Source organism: Molossus molossus, unplaced genomic scaffold (genome assembly GCF_014108415.1).
Source record: "Molossus molossus isolate mMolMol1 unplaced genomic scaffold, mMolMol1.p scaffold_m16_p_3, whole genome shotgun sequence".
NCBI lineage: Eukaryota > Metazoa > Chordata > Mammalia > Chiroptera > Molossidae > Molossus > Molossus molossus.
Window position 1 is genome coordinate 53551890 of NW_023425366.1, and position 25975 is coordinate 53577864.

At 42.4% G+C, this 25975-nt stretch overlaps 1 protein-coding gene across 1 annotated transcript in view; it reads right to left on the reverse strand.

The window, feature by feature from the left end:
• ARSB (arylsulfatase B) overlaps positions 1 to 25975 on the reverse strand; it is a 146622-nt gene that overhangs the window by 33040 nt on the left and 87607 nt on the right. The window contains exon 7 of the mRNA XM_036279204.1: positions 23452 to 23522. Coding sequence (XP_036135097.1) covers positions 23452 to 23522 — 71 coding nt within the window. The remainder of the gene's footprint in view (positions 1 to 23451; positions 23523 to 25975) is intronic.

Consider the following 25975-nt stretch of genomic DNA (forward strand, 5'->3'; position numbering starts at 1 on the left):
CCTCCTGGGGGGCCCCTCCTTCTCCATGAAGGTGAGTTTCCTCTAATGCAAGGCTCCTGGTCCCGCCTTTGCTGCATTTCTGCTGAAGTCCCCCTGAGGCCTTGAGGGGGACTTTCAGAACTAACAGCCTTGGCCCTGAAATCCTAGCTTCCATGGCCCGAGTTATCCTCTTTAGCAGAAAGTTGACTAGTAGCTGCAACAGGAACAGGTACTTAGGCCAGTTTATAAAATATATACAAATTATTTTCCTGAAGGTATGTAAATTTCATAGGGCACCCATTTGATAAGGACAGCATCTCCAGTCTAGGAGATATTTATACTCTTACTAGACTGTGAACCCCTAAAGGGCAGAGGCCCCGTGTTCTCCTTCATTATTCCGGTGCTGATGGGGCCTAGCAAGATGCTTCTCAACAAAATGCTTCTTGATGAAAGGAGCTTACTTCCCAGTCATCTGATTCTGCCTCCTTCTCTGTTTGGCTCCTTTCCTGTGTCACTCTCCATCCCCACCAGCCTACCCTCGGTCACAGTTTTCTGGGCTGTGGGCCCTGGATCTCCAGGTGTCATTTTAAGGTCAGATGGAACCACAACCTAGGAGGCTGTCCTTGGCCAAATTCTCAGCCCCATGACCTTTGCCCCTAGGTGTAACTTCTATGATTCTGTGATTTATGTGGCAGATCTAATCAGTGACCTCAACAAAATGAACTAACAAGTAAAATAGAGACAGACTCCTAGACAGAGAGCAGGCTGACAGCTGGGGGGGGGGGTGGGGGTGGAGGGATTGAGCAAAAAGGAAGTAGAGAGAAAAAACTCATGGACATGACAGCAATGTGGTGACCATGGGGGACGGGTGGGTGGAGGAGGTGGAGGAGAGTATGGGGGACAAATGGTGGTGGACAGACTTGACTTGGGGTGGTGGACACACAATACAGTGTACAGATGATGTGTTGTAAAATTGTGCACCTGAAACCTGTATAATTGTATTAACCAATGTAACCTCAATACATTCAATAAAAGAAAGTAAAAATAAAGATATAAATAAATTTTTAAAAAGATAGGGAGATTATTTGGGCAGTCCAACTTAATCATGAGTCTTTTATTTATTTATTTTTAAAATAGGTTTTTATTGATTTTTCACAGAGAGAGGAAGGGGGGGAGAGAGAGAGAGAGAGAGAGAGAGAGAGAAACATCGATCAGCTGCCTCCTGCACGCCCCCTACTGGGGATTGAACTCGCAACCAGGGCACGTGCCTCGTCTGGGAATCGAACTGGGACCTCTCAGTCCATGGGATGACACTCAATCCACTGAGACACACCATCTGGGCGATCATGAGTCTTTTAAAAACAGAGTTTTCTTTGGCTCATAACAGAAAAGTCAGAGAGATTTTAGACATGACAGAGATTCGACAAGAGAAGGTTCTTCTTGACTTTGAGACAAAGGGGATCATGGGGCAAGGACCCAATAACAGCCTCTAGAAGCTGGGAGCAGTCCCTGTGGGGAGAAGGGATCTCAGTCTTACATCCACATGCAACTGAATTCTGCCAACCACCTGGAAGAACCTGAAAGCAGATTATTCCTCAGAGCCCCAGGTGAGAGCCCAGCCTAAGCGACACCTTGACTATAGCCTTGTGAAATCCTACGTAGAGAACCCAGTTGAGCCTGCCCAGACTTTTGACCTCTAAAACTGTGAGATGATAAATGGGTGTTGTTTTAAGCTGCAAAGTGTGTTGTAATTTGTTACATAGCAATAGGAAATGAATACAGCAGCCCTCTGGGAATGTCTGTGGTAATACTTTACTTGCCTTCCAACTCAAGTTCAACCACTCGAGAGAGAAAAAATAGGCATTAGTAGACCAAAAATAAACAATAGCTATGGTTATTATTATTGTTGCCCTAATTCAATGACCCATTTAACCAACTGCTTCATTCTCTCCCCTATTTGCACTGCTGTCCCCAGTCCCACGCATCTGTCCAATCTTCCTTTCTGCCCCTTGTCTATCGGGGCTTGTAGTTTATGGTAAAAGCCTCTATGCTTGAGCCAGATCCTTTATGCTTCCAGGACCCTAAGCAATTAGAAATATGAATATAGACTCTGCAGAGCATCTACACCTAGATCTGGAGCAATGGGTGGGTGTGCCTTTAAGAATTAGACAATAGCACGTCTTGCATAAAATCAACTTGAACAGAAATTAGCCAAATTAAGATCCTTGACATACAACTAGGGCTGCTCAGATCTGAACACTTTGGACTGAGACAGCCACAATCCCGGATGCTTTTACTGAGGCCCGAGGTCAACATCTGAGATAAGAACTCCCTTTGCAAGGTCCGGGCCTTATCCAAACTGCACGGTGCTCAGCAGAACAGTTTTGTAGAATCCAGCTCTTTGGACACTTCATTCTTCCTTTCAGGAATCCTACTTTCCTTGTGTTTAAATCAAAAGAATCCTTCAAATATAGCTATTCTTGCTTCTAGGAGAGAGGGGAAATAAGTTTCAAATGATTTGCTTGATCCCCTCTCAGCTAATCTCCCCGTTTTCCTTAAGCAACTTTGCTTAATCCTCTTGCTAAGGCTAGGTTAATTTTGCTTTGCATTCTAAGCTATTTATAAGTCCCCCTGTGCCCCCGTCCCCCAGCAGTCCCATCAACTCCTCGGGAGCAAGGGCCCTGTCCCATTTATCTTCCTCTCTCCCCAGAGCCCGCTGTACACGTTTCAGGACCCTAATCTGAGCACTGGCTTGGATTTACAGTTGAGATTTCCTTCACGGCCAGGTTTCCGGTAGGGGTTAAGGTCCCCTGATCCAGGGAAACAAAGGCCAGGGAGCAGCTGCAGCGGAGCCCACTCCTGGGGCCCACCCGCGAGGTGATGGCCCCGCAATCCCAGGAGGTTAGGAGGAAGGGGGAAGGGAGGACAGTTCCAGATGGAGAGGGAGTGCCAACCTCGATTCCTGCCCCTCAACCAGCAGTTCGCAGGGTCGGTTCTTCTCTCATTAGATCCTTTCCCTGCCTTGGCCAAGGCTGAGCACATTCCCCGTAGAGCAACAGTGAAACAATGCAGTTGCTGTTTCAAAGCAGAAAAAAAGCATGGTGGTGGGAAAATGTGAGGAAAGCATTTTTCTTGATTTATTTTTTTAAATGTATGTTGTGGGAGAAGTAGTCAAGAAGATAAACTATGCAGTAAATTCTGAACCATGTCCTTTAGAATTTTTGCACTGTATCTCATCGTTTATTCAGTCACGTGGCAGACCACAGCCACCCTGCGTGGGGTGTGCTCACTCCGCTCAGCCCGTCCCTGTGCTTGTCCTCTAGACCACAGGGTCTCCAGGGCAGGGCCTGCCCACACTTCACCTTCGCATCTCCAGTGCCTGGCATGGTGCCTGGCGGGCAGCAGGAGCTCAGGGCATGGTGGCTGGCTGGCCACGGAGACTAAAAAGGGGCAACAGAAGTAGAGAGGCAAGAGCACTGTCTTGGGGTTAGGGTGCCAAGTGCTTCCAGGGGTGATGGGCACTGACAGATACTATGCAAAGGCCAAGTTGGCTCACCCTGAAAAACAACCAAGGATTTGGAAATTAGGAGGCTGCTGGTAACCTAGGGGGTGTTTGGGAAAGAAGACAGATTGCAGTTGGGTGAAAAGTCCAGAAAGAAACGCTCACTAATGGGCACAAATAAGTATGCTTTTTAAACATTCACCTAAATGTACATTGTTACGTGACTGGTGAAATAAGCAACTGAACACTGGTGCAGCAGTTAAAATAATAAAGTAGATCCATGTCAGGGTTTCTCGGCCTCAGCATTATTGATATTTGGGTAGATAATTCTCTGACATGGGATGTCCTGTGCATTGTGGACTATTTTGCAGCATCCCTGGCCTCCACCTACAAGATGCCTGTCGCACTACCACCTAGCTTGTAACCATCAAAAATGTCTCCAGAAATTGCCTAATGTACCATGGGGGGGTGGGGGCAAAACTGCCCCTAATTGAGAACCTCTGTTCTATATGTACTGACCTAGAAAGCTCTCCAAGGCAGATGTTTGAGTATTTCAAATATGTTGCAAAAAAGTTCATTTCATGTAGTATCGTGTATGTGAAGAAATTCTTTTGTATACACACACAACTCCATAGACCCTTATTTTGTATCTAAGTACATCTACAGAGGTCCAGGAGGACAACTGTTACAATGCTCATTTCTGGGAGGGGCCGGGGGCCGGGAGTCATGGTGAATTTGGGCTTTATTTGTACTGTTTGTGTTTTTAAAAAATTAAAACGAACAGTTTGTAAATGAATGGACGTTGACGCTACGGAGGGAGCACATGTAACTTCTCCTTGACGAAGTTGAGATGAAGAAAGGTGGCCAGAGTGCAGCAGGATTAAAGGATGTGGGAAAACTGAGCTACATGCAGTCCTTACCGTTTTGTTTATAAAGCGTGATGAGCAGAGGGTGAATAACTGCTAGAATGCTTCCACTCATTAGCTCAAGATTTCAATCATGTTTTGCCAGCAATGACTTTCCCACTGCAGTTAAATATGCATGCAGCGATAGAATTTCTCTCTCTGTTTTTCTACTGCATGTTTCTTTAATTTGTATTTCTTTGGAGTGTGTACAGCTTTCTGTGACTAAAGTGCTGATGCCATTATGGAAACTGTCACTCTTCAGAGCTGGAAGACCTGGGACTAAAGGCTGACTCTGACTAGTGTTTGGCCTGGCTGGTGTACTGCAGGAGTATATTTGTTTTTCATTAATTTGTTTGTCATTTTTCTGCATGATCTATGGAACATTTATTTCCCCTGAAGCAAAAGAATCTGAAATGTCAGAGGTTTCTTTTGGTTCTGCTGGGGTAATGAATTGTTGAGAAAAAGAAATATTTCTTATATGCTATTTGATTGTGGAAGGAGGCATTTTGCGACCTTTTGCTATTTTACAGTGATAATGGATTTCCTGACAAACGTGGAAACTTTAGGCTTCTTTATTAAAATAATAAGGTTTGAAGAATAACTCTGACCTGGACCTTTGTAGAATTAATCAAATACAGATTTTGGAAAAATTGATGAGTTTGGTCTTTACCGAGACACCCTAATTTATTCCTGTCGCTGAGGCAGTACACAGATCTCACCACATAAAACATCAAACAACTCACTACAGACCCAAGTCCCTGAGCAGAGATTTAAACACGTTTGGTGGGAGGAGGTATAGGCTCAGGGACTTTCAGCCTGATCACATCATTGCTTTGTTTCCTTTTTGTTTTTGTTCTATTTTTTAAAATGTAAAAATAATACAAACTTGAAGAAAATCTGGCCTCTACTGAACAGAATGAAAAAGATAATAAAAAGTATCCACACTGCCCTGACCGGTTTGGCTCAGCGGTTAGAGCATCGGCCTGTGGTCCTGAGAGACCCGGGTTCGGTTCCTGCTAAGGGCATGTACCTTGGTTGCAGTTTGTCCCCGGCCCTGGTTGGTCGTGCGGGTGGCAGCCATTTGATGTGTCCCTTTCACATCGATGTTTCTCTCTCTCTCTCTTCCTCTCTCTCTCCCTCCTACTCTACCTGAACAAAAAAATGGAAAAAATGTCCTTGGGTGAGGATTAAAAAAAAAAAAAAAGTATCCACACTCCCACTCTTCAAAGCTAATGGACCATCATAACATTTTGGTTTATTCCTTTTAATCCTATTTTGATGTCCATATTTTCTATACAATCGAGATGATACCAAATATAAAATTTTATATTATAGGTTTTTTCCACTTAAATATTGCATAGAATGCTTTGTTTCCAATCTTTAAATACTTGAAAGGAAACCTGTACTGAGTTTTCTTATGATGTTCCAAACAAAGGCACCGATTCATGGGGGAAAAAGAAGTCACAGGTTTTCTTCTTTGCATTATAAGAGGAATATAGAATACTACCATTTTCCCTCTGAATATAGTAAGTGATTAGATCTATTTTCAGATTCTCTAACTTTGTAGATATGTTGATGCCCTTATTTATGAGAGGTGTGAAAGCTTCCTGTCCAAGATGCAAGATGGGCTCACACAATGGCTCTGGGGAAGGATGCTCTGTGTACCTCAAAGACAGAATGACTGACCGACAGGTCCCAGCTACTGCTTTGACCAGCAAAATGAACACATGGAAGTCAAAACCAACACCAGAGCAACCTCTCAGCCATTACATAGGGCATGGGCATGGGGAATTTTCCTCCTTTCCACACAGAAGCAGCACCTTTAGTCACCGCAGTTCTCTACCTATTCTCCCTGGGAGCTCCTTCGAGTGTTTCTGCACCCATTCCCAGTGTTCTGCAAGATCCAAAGATGCGCTTGAAAGGAGTCGGAACCCACAACCCAAGCAAGGTCTCAGAGAATTTAGGTAGAAGTTGGCTACCTCATTCTTTACTGTGGAACCACTTCCTAGGTGTAGGTGTTCAGTTCACTGCCATTTTTTTGTTGCAAGTTTGAGCTTTGTTTCTGAATGTTGACAGAATGAAACCATTAGGAACGAAAGGAAAAAGGAGCCCAGCTTCTGAGATGAACTCTAAAATCTTCATGCCTGTTGGCTTGAATGTATTTATTTATTTTTTTCACCAAATGCCAGATCACTTTAAGATCAGAAAACAATTTGGCATTTGGAAAATAGAAAGACAATATAAATTGTTATCCACCTAGCCTAAGTAGGAACTCAGCATGGGGGGGGGGGGGATTTAGAAACACTTGTAAAACAGTCCTGAAATTTAAGATCTTGTATCTGTCATTAACTGCATATCTCATTAAAATATTTAATTAGTTTTTAGTCAAATATCATACAAATATTTTAAATTATAAATCTTGAACTTCAAATTAAGTGAAAGACTATTCTACACTACGGGTTGGCTACTCCAAGTGCAGCCAGAGAAATAGCAGCATTGATACCACCTGGGAGTTTGTTAGAAATGTTGAATTCCGGTCCCACCCCAGCCTACTGAATCTGGTCATCTTTTTTCGCATTCCAGTTTGAGAAGCACTGGTTTAGAGAAGGGTGACATACCACACTTGTAAAATGCCAAGTGTTTTTATTTGGTGGTCACAGGTGAGTTCCTAGGTGAAGCAGGAAAATTGTTACTACTGTTCACAGACTGCTTTTTTCTTCCCCATTAACAGCCTGATTTCTAGTATTATCTTTTCATCACCACCTTATTGACTGATGGTCAGAATCTGCCCCTGACTGCTGAGAAAGGCTACAGTTCAGGTAACTATTTGTGATGCTCCGAGTGGGAAAACAATGCCAAGATCATCATCCTCTTGATTTGGGGCCAGGTTAATGTAGAGAAAAGAAGATGATTGGTTTGAAAGCATCTGAGTAGTTAGAGTACTGCACTGATGATATAGTATATATATATTTTTTTTAATCTTCACCCGAGGATATTTTTCCATTGATTTTTAGAGAGAGTGGGAGGGACGGAGAGAGAGAGAAAAATATCAGTGTGAGCGAGACACATCTATTGGTCACCTCCCACATGACAGCAACAAGAGCCAGGGATCAAACCTGCAACCCAGGTATGTATGTGTCCTTGGCCAGGAATCAAACCCGCAACCCTTCGTTCCAAAGGCCGATACTCTAACCGCCGGGCCAAACCAGCCACGGCGACATAGTACATTTTGACTGATATGATTAATAACTCTAAAAAGTATGTTTTTCTCTCACTTGCTTACCTCTGCTTCTAGGAATAAAACAGCCTATGGACAATATACATTTTTGGGAGCACTCAAAAACATGCCTAAGGTCAGAAATGTGTTTGGTTTAGCAGTTAGAAGAATTTAACTTAAATCTAGTTTTGTTTTTTTAATTCAACTTAATCACCAAATCTTGATGAAGTGCCATCAAGTTATCTAAAAGAAAGCAGATACTGCACAATGGAAGGGTTGACGTCATCCTTGGAGCTGCCAAACCATCAACAATTTGGAAAGTGATTTTTAAAAGGGAAAATATAAAATTATGAAAAACATGCTGTTCTTAGATTTGCTTACATGCCCTTCCAAGTGTCTGGTGATTTATGTACATCTTCTCTTTCCATTCTTTTCTAATTTGGTTTCCAATACTTTCTTTTTTAAAGAATGTATATTCATTTGAGCTCAGTGCTGGATGAACACTGCAGAAAAAATGACCTCATATAAATTTGAAAATATGGTACAATTAGAAAAAGGGAAAGGTTTAGATTTTTTTTTCAGTCTCTAACATTAAAATTTGTAAACATTAGTTAACAGTTAGAAATTAGGTATTATATTCTAAGTGGACCAAGAAACGAAATCCAATGCTCAACTTTCTTTAAATGAAATATATATTACAAATAATTCTTACACTTCAGGTGAAAGATTATAAGAAAGGTGGTACTTGAGCTGAGTTTCCCTCTCCTTCCTCTTTTATTCTTATTTTCTCTTCAGAGGAAGGAGCTGAAAGCCAGGTATGCACCAAATTATTTGTTGGAAGGAGTTTTTACAAAATGATATAAAAAGGCTCTGAAATGAATTTTTGTAAGTAGTCAAAATAATCGTGACTTCCTGTTTCAGTCATATAAATTATGCTAGTGTCAGACTCAAGTAAACTTAAATCTCTTAAACTTGCCATCAATTACACGAAATACAAGTTTTCAGTCTTATTTTAAAAACAAATACTAGCTATCACAAATCAAACACCTCTGACATCTAATTTCTGTTTTAAAAGTCGGTTCAAGTCTTTCCTTTTTAACATTTTTATTTGAATAAAACAGCACATCTAGTCTGCAGCTGCTTTTAGTTGTGCCACTCACTGTTCTTGATGTTAGAGAGGAAGGGAGAGGGAGAGAGAGAGAAACATCGATGAGAGAACATCGACTGGCCGCCTCCTGCACGCCTCCCACTGGGGATCGGGCCCAAAACCCAGGGATGTGCCCAGACCAGGAATTGAACTGGCGACCTCCTGGTGCACGGGTCAACGCTCAACCACTGGGCCACACCGGCCGGGCACAACCCTCACATTTTAAAAAGAGGTGCAAAAGCTGACCGAAAGCTCCTTTCCTGAGGAGAATAGCACGGTACTCAGGAGATGAGTAAGACATATACTAGCAGACTTTTAACAAACATTCCTGATTTGGAAATCAGGCCAGGTCACAGGACTGACGGAGAGCCTCCACGTGAGAAACTCTTTCATTACTCTGGGTCAAGAATATTAGGAGTCGCCCGCAGCAGAAAGCCTGACAGTATCGCCAGCACACTGGACAGAAGAATGCTTGCGGGGGGTCCATCCTTATACAGGATACAGTAGCGCCAGCAGAGGAACTGGGCACAGTCACCTGCATACCGGGAACAGAGTCGAGGCTGATGAGAGGAGACCATAAAACTGGCTCAATCTCAGTGGCTCCACCACATATAAAGAGACCACCTAGAGGTTATTTCCCTTTCCTTGGATAGTGCACTGCACCAGACCACTTCTCCTCATCCACAGGCTACTGCCTCGCTGGACCAATTCGATGTATCTTATATAAACCAGTCCTCCTGCTTTTACATTTGAGATTATTCTAACAGCCTGCAGAGATGGAACCCAGAGATATTCCATCTTTAGCAAAAACCAGCTAATCTGCACTCAGTAACAAAATAATACACGCATAAAACATAGAAATATGAAAACATTTCAAAATGAAAAGACGGAGATGAATGTATCACTGTAGCGGTAGAGTCACAGCATACCTGAGATCTGTTGACTAAAGAAAAAGAATAAACTGTCAGCAGCAACTTTGTGTACTTGACAGAATCAAGTGAAATGTTAACTCTGTGAGCTGGAAAGCCTACAGAAAGGTGGTGAGAAAAGAGATTTGCCATGCTACATTCTGAAACGCCACTGGAAATATTAAAGAGAAGCAGAATGAGACCTGCAAAATAAAACCAAACCAGCACAGCGGAACTCACCCCAGCATGCAGGGTAAAGGGCAGAGAGAAAAATGAGAAGTCAAAGAACATGAACAGGGTGAACATGGAGGTTTACAGTTGTGAGTACACGAAACACAGAGTTTATTCTTGTATTATTAATTATTGTATTATTTTTCATATGAACAACTGTAAAGCTACTTTTGCCCCACTCTGTATATGAAAGCAAAGGACATCCAACAAACATGTAAGTGGTGTTACAGCTCAAAAGACCGAGATAAAACCCAAAGATATATCAGATTTAAACTTTCCTAGGATTAAAAAAAAACCAAAAACGAAACTTAAATTGTGCAGCAATCACTGTGTACCAAAAAGAACTGATGAAATAAACCCCAAATACACTGGTTATATGTATACATATATTTAATTATCAGTACCAAAGACAGAACACTCTGATTATCCAGGCAGGAAGAGAAAACCTGTATACTTCCAAAGAAAGGATACCAGGCTGTATTGAGATTACATTTCTGTAACAATAGGTACCAATGACCATGAGCAATGTCTACAGAATTTTGAAGAAAAAAAATTGTAACTTTGGGATTACTTACCCAATAAAGTTGTCATTATGTTCAGGAGTAACAGAAAGACATATAGCATTTTCAAATCTGCAAGGCCACCTCAAGCGTAACACCCATGAAATTTCCACAGAAAGAAAATAATTAAAAAATATACCCAAACTAACCAAAACAAAAAATCAAAACAAAATTTCCATCTGAAATAAACCTAATTATAGTAAAATGAAGTAAGCACTGAAATCTATAAGTAATTTATATAAAATTAAACCTGTTCCTCATTCCTGCACCCTGGGATTACTTCCCAAGTAACTTGACCATATGCAAGTCTTTGTTTCACATTTTACTTTTTGTGAACTACGACTAAGGCTGTGAGCAATAACGAATAATTCATACATGATGCTGAACATATTAACTAAATAAAAAACCCTCAGTTCTTTAACTGATACCACATATTAAACTGAATTCATAGTAACCGAGAGTATTGACCACTGCCAGGAGTGGGGGGGGGGGGGAGAAAATGGAAGATGGTGGTCAAAGGTACAAACTTCCAATTATAAGATGAAAAGTTCTGGGGACCTAAAGTGTGATGAATACAGCTAACAATATGTATTGTACACCTGAAAGTTACTAAAAGAGTGATCATAAATGCTCTTAGCATGCCCCCCAGCCCCCCAAATGAGTAACTATGTGAGGTAATGGATATACTAACTAACCTTATGGTAGTAAACATTTTACAATATAAACATATATCATCACACTGTATACCTTAAATGTACATCACACTGAATACCTTAAATGTCAAATATATCTCAATAAAACTAGGTGAAAAAAAGAAATCCAAATATCTCCAGCTCACAGAAACGCCTCCAGAAGACACAAAGAGAGAGAACGCTACCAAGTTATTTATTGAAAACAGCATGACCTTGACCAAAACCTTACAAAGATGATATAAGAAATTATAATTATGGTATAATCTTATATATAAACTATGAATATAAAAATGCTAAATAAAATCTTAGCAAATTGGATCTAGCGATGTATAAGTTGAGTATATCTCAAAAATGCTAATTTGTTTAACATAAAAAAATAAACAAGTCAAAGGAGAAAAGTATATGACCATATCATTAGAGGCAGAAATGTTTTGAAAAAAATCAAGCACCTATTTATGATTTTAAAAATTCAACAGCATAGGAATAGAAGGGAGCTGTCCTAGTCTGATAAAGAATGTACAACATCCACAACAGACACACTTGATGGTGAAACTTTGCAAGCTTCCCCTGAGACTGGGCATAAGCAAGGAAGCTTGATATCACCACTTTCATGCAATATTGACTAACAACAGTACAATAAGACAAGGAAAAGGTATAGGCTTAGAAAGAAACAAACAAACAAATTGCCATTCTTCACAGATCATTTCCTTATTGATATACAAAATCTACAAGGTATCAGATTTGATAATAAGGTTTAACAATGTCACTTATTCAATATAAGATCAAATCTCAACTGAATATCCGAAAGTCAACTATATTCCTATACACTAACAACTAACACAGTTCAAAAATTAAAAAAAGAACCATTTATGGTAGCAAAAAAAACATAAGGTACCCAAAAACAAATCTAGTAAAAAATCTTGAAAATTGTAACATTTTACAGGAAGTCATTAGAGAAGATGACATCAAAGTGGAGATATACAGCCTTCGCAGAGGAGAAAGATTTAGTATTGTTAAAACTGATATCACTCTCCGAATTGATCTATAGGTTCGATGAAATTTCAGTCAAAATCTAAACTTTTTTTCAAGATGGTGGGCATTACAATACAGATTTTGCTATTTTAAAACTGTAAACCTACTTTGCATTAATTCTGTTATACCTACAACATATTTTTTTTTAAAGAGCCAAATATAAAAGATTAAACCTTTGTAGAACTGGAAGAAAATATAAGTGAATATTTGAACTCAATGAATAATTTTTTAAAAATTGTAAACACAAAAGAAGTCTGTAAAATAAAAAATTTTAATTTTTAAAATTAAAAAATACCATAAAATAAAAAATTTAAAACTTGCTACAAAAAAATGAATAGTTTATATATAAAAAATTCTTATGAACTGATAAGAAAAATATTTTTTCTAACATGAGAAAAAGACAAAGTAGTAATTATGGTCCCCAAATATTCAATAATGATGAAAAATAAGTCTAGCCTCAGCAATAATCAAAGAAATTAAAATTAAAAGAATAAATTATTTTATTCACAAAATTGGCCCATGTTTTAAAAAATGCGAATATACTCTCTGGCTAAGATTCCAAGAACTAAGCCCTCCTCTGCAGTGACGGTAGATCTATCAACTCACATAATATTTCAGGGAGCAACTGGGACACATACATAAAAGGATCTTCAAACTGTTTATGCCTTTTAACCAGGAACTTTGTTTTAAACATTATCTTCTCAAAATAATGGTCGGTCATTGGAGTTTTATTTATATTAATGAAAAACTGAGAATATCTTAACGAATGCAAAAATAGGTCATGGATGAGTCAAGTTTTGCCACATTAGAATGGTAGATACATGTCAGAGAATACCATGACATGCGGCCTTTAATAAAATTGTTACTTAAAAATTTTAAAGATGAAAAGTTTTTATACTTAAATATGCTAAAAATTAGGTAATGAAATCATATGCGATTGAATTCTGTAAGAATCTGTGTAAGTAAATGTGTGTGTGTCAGTGAATGAGTGGAGGGGGGAAAGAGAAGAAGAGAGAATAAAGCACATTAAAATTTTTACCAAAAACCCCTCCTGTGTATTACTTGTATGTATGAAAACACACAGGGAGCTTCCTACTGCACACGAGATCAAATCTCATCTCCTCGGCTGGCTTACTGTCCTTATGGATCTTCCCCATCCTCTCTTTCCCGCCCTCCCTTTGTCCCAGGGACAGGCGCACACCCTCTGCTCACACTGGTCACGCCTACTTCTGGGCGCAGAGCAGGGCTCCCTTCCCTTCAGAAACTAGCCCGTGTGATTCAGCCCTCCCTCTCTCTCAGGCCGGCTCTCTCTCAGACGCTATGGAAATATTCTGGCAATTAATCAAGTTCGACTTGTAATATCTCTACCCCTGTTGCCTTGAACTGTTACTTGATTTTTCTTTTAACATTTGTATGTTTTTGTTCTTCTCTCCAACTAGATTATGAACTACTCTTTGTATTTTTCATAAAGTCTAGTGAAACAGAGTAGGTGTCTGTGGTAGACAGAATAAAGGCCCCCAAAGATGCCCATGTCCTAACTCCAGCACCTGTAAATATGTTAAGTTACATGCAAAGAGGGATTAAGGGTGTAGATGGAATTAAGGTTGCTAATCAGTTGACCTTGCCATGGGGAGATTATCTTGGATTATCCAGACAGGCCTAACATAATCACAAGAGTCCTTAAAACGCGGACAAGGTCAGAGCAGGAGATGTGATGATGGAAGCAAGGTTGGAGTGATATGCTATGGGAAAAACTCAACCCTCCACCGCTGGCTTTGAATGAGAAAGGAAGCCACGGGCCAAGCGAGCTGGGCAACTTCTCGAGGCTGGGAAAGGCAAGGAAATGGATTCTCTCCTGGAGTCTCCAGAAGGAATGCTCCCTGTTGACACTCTGGATTTCTGTCCCATGAGACACATGTCAGACTCTTAGTCTACAGAACTGAATAATAAATTTGTGTTGCTTTAAGTCATTAAGCATATAATAATTTGAACCAGTATGGATAGAAAATCAATAAAGTGTTGAATACTGTTTTCTTCCATTCACATTCAAATCAAGAAAAGATAAAACCAAAGTTGTTGAAATAATAGACAAATTTGAAACTATACTTTTTGAGGAAGTCTAGCCTACCACCCCCAAATGCCTCTCATTATTTATTTCTCCTTAGTGCTGATACATATATTCAATTTATATCGCTTATCATTTCTTGCTGTTTTATTTTATAACTGTTATTTTAACAGTGTATTTTATAACTGTGTTGATATCATTTCCTGGGCATATATTTTTTCCTCTTATTCAAAAGACTCTTAAGAAGCAAGGGACATGTATTTAGTCCCTCCATTTGCTGTAGCAGTAACAAACCTCCATCTATAAATGCTGGTTACTAACACTTTACCCTATGGGTTACCTAAGGTAGACCATACACTCAGCTTTTTACAGCTTGTTTTTGTTTTTTTAATCCTTACCCGAGGATATTTTTCCATTGATTTTCAGATAGAATGGGAGGGAGGGAGGGAGGGAGAGGGAGGGGGGGGAGAGAGAGAGAGAGAAAGAGAGAGAGAGAGAGAGAGAAACATTGATGTGAGAGAGACACATCAATTGGTTGCTTCCCCTACGACCCTGACCAGGGCTGGGGATCCAACGGCAACCAAGATACGTGTCCTTGACTGGTTCGAACCCGCAAATCCTTGGTCTGAGGGCCGATGCTTTAATTACTGAGCCAAACCGGCCAGGGCTCAGACGTGTTTTAAAGTTTTATTTCAGCCTTATACATAAGTACCTTATTACCTCTGAAAAAAATCTGACCAGATAAGATTTAGAAATTTAAATTACACTTTAATTTCATTGGCTATGTCTCATAAAATTTAGTGAAGTTTTATGTTTTTCCAGAATTTTATGGTTGACTAGTTCAAGAAAGGTGTATATGCTTAGACTTACAGACTGTAAGATTATGGAACTAAGATAGGAAGATGTCTGGTCTACTGGGAGAGAAAGGAGAGAGTCTGGACATCCCCACACCTTGAAGACGGCTTGTATGAAGTAGGCTCCAGTGTGCAGGGTGAGGTGGGCACAGACGAGGGGTCTGAAGGGACCATTTGGAGGGTAGTCTACTTTTGGGTTGAGTGTCAAAATCAGCACAGACCTTTTAACCAGCTAGAATTACCAGGCTATTCTTGAAAGCCATTGCTAAAATTCCTAGGCTCTCCCAGAATTAAATAAAAGCAAGCAAATAAAGAAGTGGACAGTTGAAAATGGAAGAACTTGGCATCACTGTAACCCTAGGGGTGAAAAATAAAAGCTGATGTGTAAATGGGGTTCTGGGCGAGTAACCGCCTGGCGCTGTGCAGAAAGGAATTCAGCGAGGAGCCGGCCTGGCCAGGTGCCCTTCTCCAGGGGCAGGCCAGCCCGAGCCCTTCAAGTTAGCTTCTGTTATCTGGCCCTGGGAAGCCTTAAAAAAGTTGCTTGCCCTAATTTCTCCAAACATAAAACTCGGCAGTGGGATTTGCCATTTCTGTATAGCCGAGGCCTGTGGTGAAGATTAATTAGTGTTTTTAAAGTGCTGTGGGTTTGGTTTGGTTTGTTTATTTTCTCAGGATGAAAGCCAGTGCACCAGCACCAAGTGTTAACAGTGAAGGTTTGATGCATGTTCCTTGAGAGGCACGGTGTGGAGCGGACGGGCTGCGAGGCTTGTGGGACTGCCTTCGGCATCCAAAAAGCCACATTTCCAAACACACTGTAGCACTCCCCGCAGTGGAGGAGGTGGAAAGAAAGCTTTTGAAAATTAAAAAGGAGCGGAGCTATCTGTGTTCAGGCCCTGTGATTGAGGGCAGGCACCAACCCACCCCAAGGAAAATGTGACGAGCCATTCAAGACAAATATTGACAGCTAGAGAGGACGCAAGATTCTGCTCACTTTGTGAGGAGCTATACAATGAGGTCCTATGTTCGATGAAGAGAAATCATTGTAACGCAGGCAGTCAGGGTTTCGGGGTGCACAGCTGAGAAGAAATGCTGTCACACGTGCGCATCTCTGACCCAGGACGGGTGGGCACAGGGAGCAGGACTCTAGGAGGGCCCCTCTCCCACTCATGAGAACCTGGCGGCTCCACCGATATTCCAGTCTCATAAGAACCCTCTGCACTGGGTGTTCAAGATAAATCTTCATGGCTTTATTCCTGATTATGAAAGTTACATGTGCTCATTACTAAACATTAAAACTGCAGAGATACAGACAGTAGAAAGTACAGACACCCCTTTCCAATCCCAACAGCCAGAATATCATTACTGTTAAGTGTTGCTTGGGGATATTTACAGGACAAAGCCATGAATGGCTATGCCACTTAGAGGTGATGAAACAGAGATCTCAAAGAACTTATCTACAGCTTCAAAGGAAGTAAGTCAAAGCTGGAATTCAAACCCAAGTCTTTTTGAAACCCCAGAAGTCTGCATGTTCCATCAGGTGATACTGCCTTGTCCCCACACCTTGCTCCCTATTCCACCACCAACCCCAGATGTAATTACTACAAGGCGCCAACAGCTTTCCACAACCAGCTTCACAGACAGAAGCTGCTAAGTCACTGGGATGTAATGCACAGCACAGGGAACAGAGTCAATCACCTTGCAATAACCATGTATAGGGACAGAAGTTTACTAGACATAGTGTGGTGATCATTTTGTAAAGTATTTTAAGGTCTAATCACTGTGTTGCACACCTGAAACAAATATGATACTGTATGTCAATTAAAAATAAAAATTTAAAGACCTTTGGAAAAAACAAAACCCAAACAGAAGCTGCTCGCATCTAGCTATGTGACACCACAAGGCTAGTGTCACTACTAGAACCATTTTTCCAGCCTCATTTAAGTGCATAGTGCTTATCACCAGGTTGTCATTTAAGTGACATGGCTGTCGCTAAGATCTGGGTGCCTTTTCCCGCAAAACCAGTGTAGAACAGGAAGCAAAGAGACTGCTGAGATCAGTAGGCTGTGACTTGTGTGTGAGGCCAGGACCTGGACAGCCCTGTTCCAGCTGTTATTTATTAGCTGTGTGAGAACGATGCCTCAGTTTCTCCTTTTGGATGATGAAGAGGATGGATGGACTGAATGCAAGGTGCCTTCTACCCTCTGGCATTTTACGCAGTGATGAGCAATCTCAGCACTGAGACCTGGTGTACCTGAGGCATCCCACCTGACCTTTTTCACTCTCTTCAATATCTAATTTCAGGCTGAAAGGTAGAAAGTTGCCTCTGTGTTGCTACTTCTCAGAAAGAAATGAAAGTGCTTTGAAAATAAGGTATGCTATTACTACTCTTGCCAGATTTATTCTAATTCAATCAGCAGATGATAACCTACTGAAATGACTGATTTATTAGCATACATTCTTTCAGTATGTGCAGAACCTCTGATACATAAGGCATCAGGAGAGCTATACACAGGAACTCTTGCCCTCCTTGGAGCTTATGGCTCTGGGTGGGGAAGACACATGAATATAAATAATTGCAATATGAGGTAGTGAGAGATCAGTGCCCCAGGATGATCTGAAGAATCTCAAGGGACTCAAGTTTGGAGGGGTCAAGGAGGACTTCAGGGAGAAGTAGGAGTGGGAACTGGGTCCTAAACAAGGATCAGAGAAGCAAAGGAAGATGCCGGTGATTGAAGGAGGGCATTGCAGGGGTGCTGAGTGGGTGTTTCAGCTGAAGGACGGCGGTAGTAGGAGGCAACTAGAGTCCGCATGCGGCTGTGGTAGCTGGAAGCCACAGGCAGCCGTCAAGCAGGGAAGAGAGGCTGCGTCCTCTTCCTGACCAGCTTCCAGACTGAAAGCCCTGCTGATCTCCAGCACCTACAAAGGTTCCCAGCACGTCGTGGGCAGACAGCATCTACTGAATAAATGATCTCGGAAATGGCAACCGAATGTCAGGAAATTTGAATGTTTCTCTAAAGAGGAAACAGGGAGCAGCTCCAAGCATGCAAACCTGGACGACTCTTGAATCTCAAGTATAGATTTGACAATTTTACCACAGAAAATGAGCGTGTGAGAGAGGAGAGGGAGGGAAGAGTGTTCTTTCACCCTGTAATCATGAGCAGAAATAACATCTCATTATAACCTTTAAAGAGAGGAGGCCCTTTAAATGAAATAGTAACAAAGCTGGACAGAATCACTTTGAAGACTTGGCCTTGGGTGGTGTGGAAAATGCTAACATCTGTCAGTGCCCTTCGTCTACAGTCAAGCTCCATCAGCAGAATCTGAACGCTTTCTATGGTGCGTGTGTGCCGGGTATGTGTGTGCGTTCCACCAGCAGGTGTACGTGAGAATGCTAATGGTGCGCAGAATGCCCCATCTGACTGCCAAGGTGGGTTGTGGTTGCAGATGGGGCATGGCCATTACCCCAGGACAGCCCAGATCAAGCCTGAGGCCTGCGGGTTGATCTAATGCCTTTGCAATGATTTTTCCTCCTGGTCTGAGGCATGCCAGCTAGAACTAGGGGAGGTACGGGGACTGCAGCTGAACGCGCACCTGCAGGATCTCGGGCCTAGCGTGGGAACACGGCGTGGTGCTCCCCACCACACTGGATGTTTCCAGGCTTCCTCACAAATCAGCTTAAATGGTACCATCCCGTCCCTCGGCCATCTCACAGGTTTCCTTCACGGCCCACCCTGTATGCTGGAGAGAGACACTAGGTCAGCCTGCTAGAAAGAACAAATTTAAAGATACGGGACGTAAATAATCTCAAGGGACTCAGATTTGGAGGGATCAAGGAGAAGAACTTCATGGAGAGGTAGGAATGTGAACTGGCCGTGAGAAGGATCAGAGAAGCAAAGGAAGATGGTGGTGACTGAAGGAGGGCAAGGATAGGATCTGTTCCCAGGAAGGAGGGAAGAGAAAAAGGCCGGGCCGTATCCTTTTCTTTTTAGTGAACATGCACATTCTATTGCTTTTACTGGTAAGGAGAAAGAGGACTCATAGGATGCCAGCTACAACCTTCCGAGGCTAAGCGGCTGTGGAAAACCTGCATGAAGATGCCTGCCGTGTGGCTCAGTGGTCGAGCATCGGCCCGTGCACCAAGAGGTCGCCAGTTTCGATTCCCGGTCAGGGCCCATGCCCAGGTTGTGGTCCAGATCCCCAGTGGGGGGCATGCAGGAGGCGCCAAATCAATGTTTCTCTGTCTCTCACCCCCCCCCCCTCAAAAAATCAATAAAGAAAAAAAATTAAGAAAAGCCTGCAGAAGAGCCTCTGGGAGTACCAGATACTCTTAGAGTAAGGGAAGGGGTGTCGCTGCTAAATCCAAGACATAGGCCTGGGAGGGGATCTGTAGTACTTAGAAGGCAGGGCTTCCCTAGGGAACGTCTGGTGTCTAGTCCTGTAATTCATGACAAGAGGGGGCACATACCCAACAAGACCCATGAAACAGAGAAAGCAGATGGAAAAGTTGTTTTAGAAGAGGGATCGGAAAGGAGGGCAGGATATAGTAGTAACAAAATCATGTACTATTCCAAATAGCTCTAGCGCTTTCGATGTTTCTGACATTTTCACTCATATCCACCAACTACAGCCATGCCTGGGCTGCGTCCCTGCTTGTTAATGAGCGCGCCCTTCCAAGCAGGGAGAAGAGAGAGAGAAACTGAGGAGCAGCTTTGCTCATTTAAGGTCCCATTTATAGAGACCCACAGGATGTTGAAGCTGGAAGGGACTGCAGACATCGTTTAATTTGCCCTTCACAGATGAGGACCCGGATGGGGGGACTTTGGAAGGTGGAGGTGGAGCACTGCCCTCTTCTGCTGTAAGTAAATGCGCGGAACGGGGGGTGGGGGGTGGGGGGGGGGGAGTGCTGGCGTTAGAACGCAGGGAACTGTTTCTGTGCTAACACTGACTCAGCTGGCAACCCTTAATTTACACCTAGCTCGGCTGCTTTCTAATTTTATTCCACAAAAGTCTCTAGAACATATTAAAAAAACAGATTCTAGGACCATGATTTTCAGACTTGGCTGTCCTATAAATACATATATTCCTATCGCTGGTTTTACATCTTTTCCCTACAAAGTAATTGCACAGAAAAGGAAATGGCTTGTACCATCATCCTGTGAAGGAGCAGGCCCCAAAGGCAGCCCCCTTTCCCAACTGCTGCTCTGTGGGTCGAAATGAGTATGAACACTGGGAGGAAGGCCCACGGCGCTGCCCACGCAGGGGTCAGAGGTGGCGCGCTGCCGCCACAGGCTCGGACAGCACCTGTGCTGCCCTGTCGTCGCGGACAAACAGTGACCGCGGTCTGTGTCAGTGTCAAGACCTGATGTCGTCCCTCACTGAGCGCAAAAGTCAGAGCAAGAGGCCCCGGCTCCTGGGAAGGCCTGGAGTGGGCTCCAAGCAGGGGGCGGTGGAGCAGGAGGCCAGAAAGCCTCCCTGAATTTGAGAGCAATAAAGGGCCTTAGTAAGTCCATCATTTAATATGTGGGAAACTGACTCCAAGCAAAGTGAAGGGACTTTCTCAAGGCCTTCCATTCTATGGGTGGCAAAACTAAGAGGATTCTCTGTTCTGATTTCCGTCCTGAATCCACGCTTACACTGGAGCTAGGGACCCTTGGGGGAAAAGTGCGAAAATCACAGCAAGCAGTGCTATGGCCAGGTGACAGGAATAGAGTTCATAAGCTCCCGTTTCTGACGCCCAGACAAAATGTATCTTAGTGAGTGAAGGGGGCCTAAGGCTTTTCATTTATAGATGGGATTCAGTGGGTAAGGACAGTCTACAACCTTATAATGTGGGCAGCATGTTCAGCACATCACTGGGTGCTATACCGGGTTTATGCAGTGCATTAAATTACTCAGAAGTTTTATTTTATTATTTATTTTTTATCCTCACCCAAGGACATTTTTCAATTTATCTTTAGACAGATTAGGAGGGAGGGAGGGGGAGGAGGGGGGAAGAGAGAGAGAGATAAACATCGATGCGAGAGAGACATATGGACTGGTTGCCTCCCGTGTGACCCCGACCAGGGCCAGGGATAAACTGCAACTGAGGTACGTGCCCTTGGCCAGAATCAAACTCGGGTCTCATTGGTCCGCGGACCGACGCTCTAACCGCTGAGCCAAACAGGCCAGGGCTACTTAGTAGTTTTTTTTTTTTTTTTATCCTCACCCGAGGACATTTTTCCATTTTTTTTCAGATAGAGTGGGAGGGAGAGAAAGAACAGAGAGAGAGAGAGAGAGAGAGAGAGAAACATCGATGTGAAAGAGACACACCGAGTGGCTGCCACCCGCATGGCCAACCAGGGCTGGGGACAAACTGCAACCGAGGTACGTGCCCTTAGCGGGAACCGAACCCAGGTCTCTCTGGACCGCAGGTCGATGCTCTAACCACTGACCCAAACTGGCCAGGGCTACTTAGTAGTTTTAAAAACCATTCCTGCCTTCCCCCTGTTTAACTCTGGACACCTGGAGAGATTCTGCTGTGACTGGCCATCGCTGCTCTAGTGATCTGGTAATAAACTGACGTGTCATAGCCCTTAGGGGTGCTGGGCGGAGAAAGGTTCAGCAACCACTGACCTCGTAGCCTCACAGTAACTATCAGGGTCTGTGGTTCTGTGGTGCAGCTGATAAAATCATTTCCTAGCACCTTCTAGAATAATCCTTCCAGACCAATAGAAATACATAGGTAATTACAATTTTTCTATTAGCCACATTAAAAGGAAAAAGAAACAGGTAAAATTCATATTAATAATACATTTAACTCAACATATCCAAAGTATGCCATTTTAATAAGTGGTAAATATATATTATGATCCATTTTACTTTTTCATTAGAAGTCTTCAAAGTCTGATGTGTATTTTATACTTACGGCACATTTCAACCCATAATTAGCTATATTTCAAGTGTTCAATAGCCACACATGGCTAGCGGCTACCATGCTGGAGATATAACTGCCCTTGCCTCTCTCATTCACGTAAGGTTACTCCAGTAGAAACAGAAATGTCTCCCTGATGTAGCCATTCCTATCTGTCTCGGGCCTATCCTTTCCAAGTCAAATGTTGCCACTTTGGACTCTGTTCCATCCCAGCTCTCCTCCACTCAGTCAAGTAGTCATTACTGAGTGCCTACTAAGTTCTGGGCCTTTGTGTTAACTTACGAGGATGAAAAGACGTGGACGCCATAGACCGTGACTTCCCGGAGCTATCAGCTCAGTGGGAAATGAAGGCGCACCAGGAGAACTTGATGAATGCCAGAGACACCTACGGAGGGGTGCACAGAGGAAGGGACGGCTGCTGCTTCTGGGGCTTCTGGAGAGCAGTCACAGAGACGGGACATTTGGGCTGGGTCTTAAGGGCTGAGGAACAGTTGTGGAGAGGAAGAGAAAGGTGTTTCAGGCAAAGGGAAAAGCACATTTAAGACACGTATGATGATCTGCATGCTTGGGAATGGCGAGCATCCAGTAGGGCGAGAAGATGGCAAGGAGTGTCTGGTGCAAGGGGTCCTTCTCTGAGCAGGGACCCTCGTGGTGGGTTTCAGCACAGACTGGAGAGGACAGAGAAGTAAGAAGAGCCTGAACGAAGGGGGCAGCACTCTGTTTAGAAAGGAGGGAATGTGGGCACCCAAGTGAACGAAGGAAATGTAGGAGCACTAGTTTCTGAAGACAGTCTTAAGATGAGGCATTGTAGTGGAAACTGGGCAAAGGGTGTAATAGCTAATGCTTTCCAGCCTCAAACCCGAAGGCCCCAGCACAGGAGTACACAGGACTGCTACAACCTGTTGGGGTCTGAGAGCATTACATGGCTTCTTTCCCTGAAGAATGAGTAGAGCTACCTACGGGTTAATTTAGGCAGTAGACAGGATCATGCTATGTTACTTCTGTTGCTCAGTAAATCATGCCTATGAGATGCAGCAGGTGCTGGGCAGCACCTGGCCAGCTCGATCAGGTGATATGATGGCTTATTTGACCTTGAGTTTTCTGGAAGAAGGCTGGAGGTCTCAGGTAAGAGCAGGTTAACACAATATGACATTCACAGAGACAAGGAGCCTCTGAGATCAATGGGCTCTCCTTTCACAGATGGGAAAGATGAAGCATGGCAAGTGAAAACGTAAAGGTCATACAGTTAGTAAGTTGCAGAGCTGAGAACAGAATTCGGCCTGGTGGTGCCAAAGCCACAGCAACACCAGGACAGCAGTTGCCATGGAAAACTGTTTACCCTTCTAGAAAATTCAAGCAGATAAAGAGAGAACAAAGCTAGAGACGCACCAGGTAAGAAAACTGTGAGCCAAACAGATTTAATTGAGCAGCAAGGAACAAGGTACTCACATGGAGAAATGTCCACAAAGTTTGGGTCGATGTTATGCAGCAGCTCCATTCTGGGGGATGGGCTTCCTTCACTAGAAAAGAATTTTTTAGGAAACATTAATTTCCTCTCTCAAATAGGTATGGATGATTTTAATACTTCCTATCCTTATACTTGTAGGAAATAGCAAACTTGCCAGTTAACAACTTTGTCATGAATTCAGAGATCTCCAAACTCTGTGGCTGGTGCATCTATCTTCAAGTAGTCATCATTTGTCTACATTATGACAATGACTGAACATTTACCTAAGAACTTCAATGTCAAGCATATTTTAAAAAATGAGCCTTGTGATCTTTTGCAATATACAATGTGGCTGTATTTAAACAGCAGCAAACTGAGAACTCAAGTCATCCTGTGCAAGTGCATACTGAACCCTCACAGTGAAATGAAGAAAGAGCACCTGCCAAGGTGGCAGCATCAGGATTACAGATGCAACCTGCCTTCTGAATATTAGCCTATGTGAGAAAAATGAATGTCTTTCATATCCAGATTGGGAACATGGCTAGAGATTATACTTAATACAAATACATGTGAAACATATATACCTCTTTAACATATAAAGAGGGTACATGCAAATACAATCACAACCTACAAGATCACTTAGCCCAACCCCCTCATGATACAGAAGAGGAAGGCACATGGTAAGTTATTATGGGCCAAATAATGGGTTGTGTGACTCTCAAAATAGTATTGTTAAAGAAGTGGGAGCATAAACATCATCAGATGAATGTGGGGTGTGCACGGAGTATCCAGGTCATTTTGTTGGTATGTACTTAGCCTCATGGAAGGTATTAGATACAATCTCAATCACTGGGAGAGAACTGTAGACAACCTGATAATCCAACAGAAAGTTGCCAAGTACTATTAACACCCTGGGATTTGTATCGTATCTGACTAACTAGTTAAGGCTCCAAGAGGTAACCAAGAGGCCATGTTTTCAGATGACCCAATATGCACACCCCAAACTCACAGCTAGTTGTCTACAGCAGTGGTTTGGGATTCTAAGGACCATAATTTTTCAAAAAACCTGGGTTGTGACTGGCAACGTTGTATTTACCAAGTAAGGAAGTATTAAAACAAAACTAAATTAATTAAAAACAAAACAAAAACTTCAATCACCATCACCATTAGTTTTTACCTTCTGGATGCAAGTCCCTTACTAGAAGAATGATTTCTTAATATTTTCTCCAATTCTATGACTTATCTTTTTGCTTTCTTGACAGTATCACTTGCAGAATAAGTTTTAGCATATGACAAAATTTCTTCCTCAAACATATGTGTAACAAAGTGGATTGAATAAAAAAATGTGGTATGTATGTTCATAATACAGTTTTTAGCCATTACCAACTGTGTGATCACCACAATCTTACAGAATAAATAGTGGCCTCATCAAACTCATAAAATGCTTATGGGATTGATTACTGCTATATTACAACATGTGTTAGCTTCTATCTCCTCTATGTTTCTATGTGTTATTTATAGATAATGCTACAATTACTGAAGTATTTCATTATTCTTTTGTACATTATTCCAAAGTTTCATTTCCATACAACCAAAGCACTAGAAAGTGGACAATGTCAATTGCTTCAATAGTTTATGGTCTTACTTCTGAGCAGTTCTGAAGGCCTCACTTTCATATGCAGAATAACATTGTCTTTAAGAACATAGCCTTCCAGCCCTGGCTGGTTTGGCTCAGCGGTTAGAGTGTCAGCCTGCGGTCCGGAGAGACCCGGGTTCGGTTCCCGCTAAGGGCACGTACTTTGGTTGCAGTTTGTCCCCGGCCCTGGTTGGTCGTGCGGGTGGCAGCCACTCGATGTGTCCCTTTCACATCGATGTTTCTCCCTCTCTCTCTCTCTCCCTCTCTATCCCTCCCACTCTATCTGTACAAAAATTGGAAAAATGTCCTCGGGTGAGGATAAAAAAACAAAAAAGAACATAGCCTTCCAGAGTTTGCATCCAACTCCACAAATTACTGGCTATACAAACTTGAACCATGTTTTTCTCACTAGCAGAATGTGGATAAAAGTACCGACTTCAGGGTTACTATGAAAATTAAATGAGGCAACATATGTAAAAGCACTTAGCACAGTGCCTGGGATATGTTAACTGCAGAACAAGATGGTCGCTTAAAAACAACTTTCATTGCAAAATGCAGATTCGGACTCTGCAGACTTGAAAAAAATATAACCACACACATAAGACTACAACCTGAGATGCATATACAAGAATGATATGTAGATACAATGGACATTAATATTCCTATCCATTCTTCTTGCTAGCAAGAGTTCTCCTTACGCAATACATTGATGTAGCTATAACTTTAATTTCTAAGACATGTTATGATACTCTCTCCCATGTGAGAGCCTCTTTTTAGAAAAGTATCGGTGGCAAACGTGGCTAAGCCACACAGTCTCCTCATCATGCACTGCATAGAAAAAAGATATGTTGCAATCTGTTATCTAGGAAGTTTCCTTATATTTCGATTTT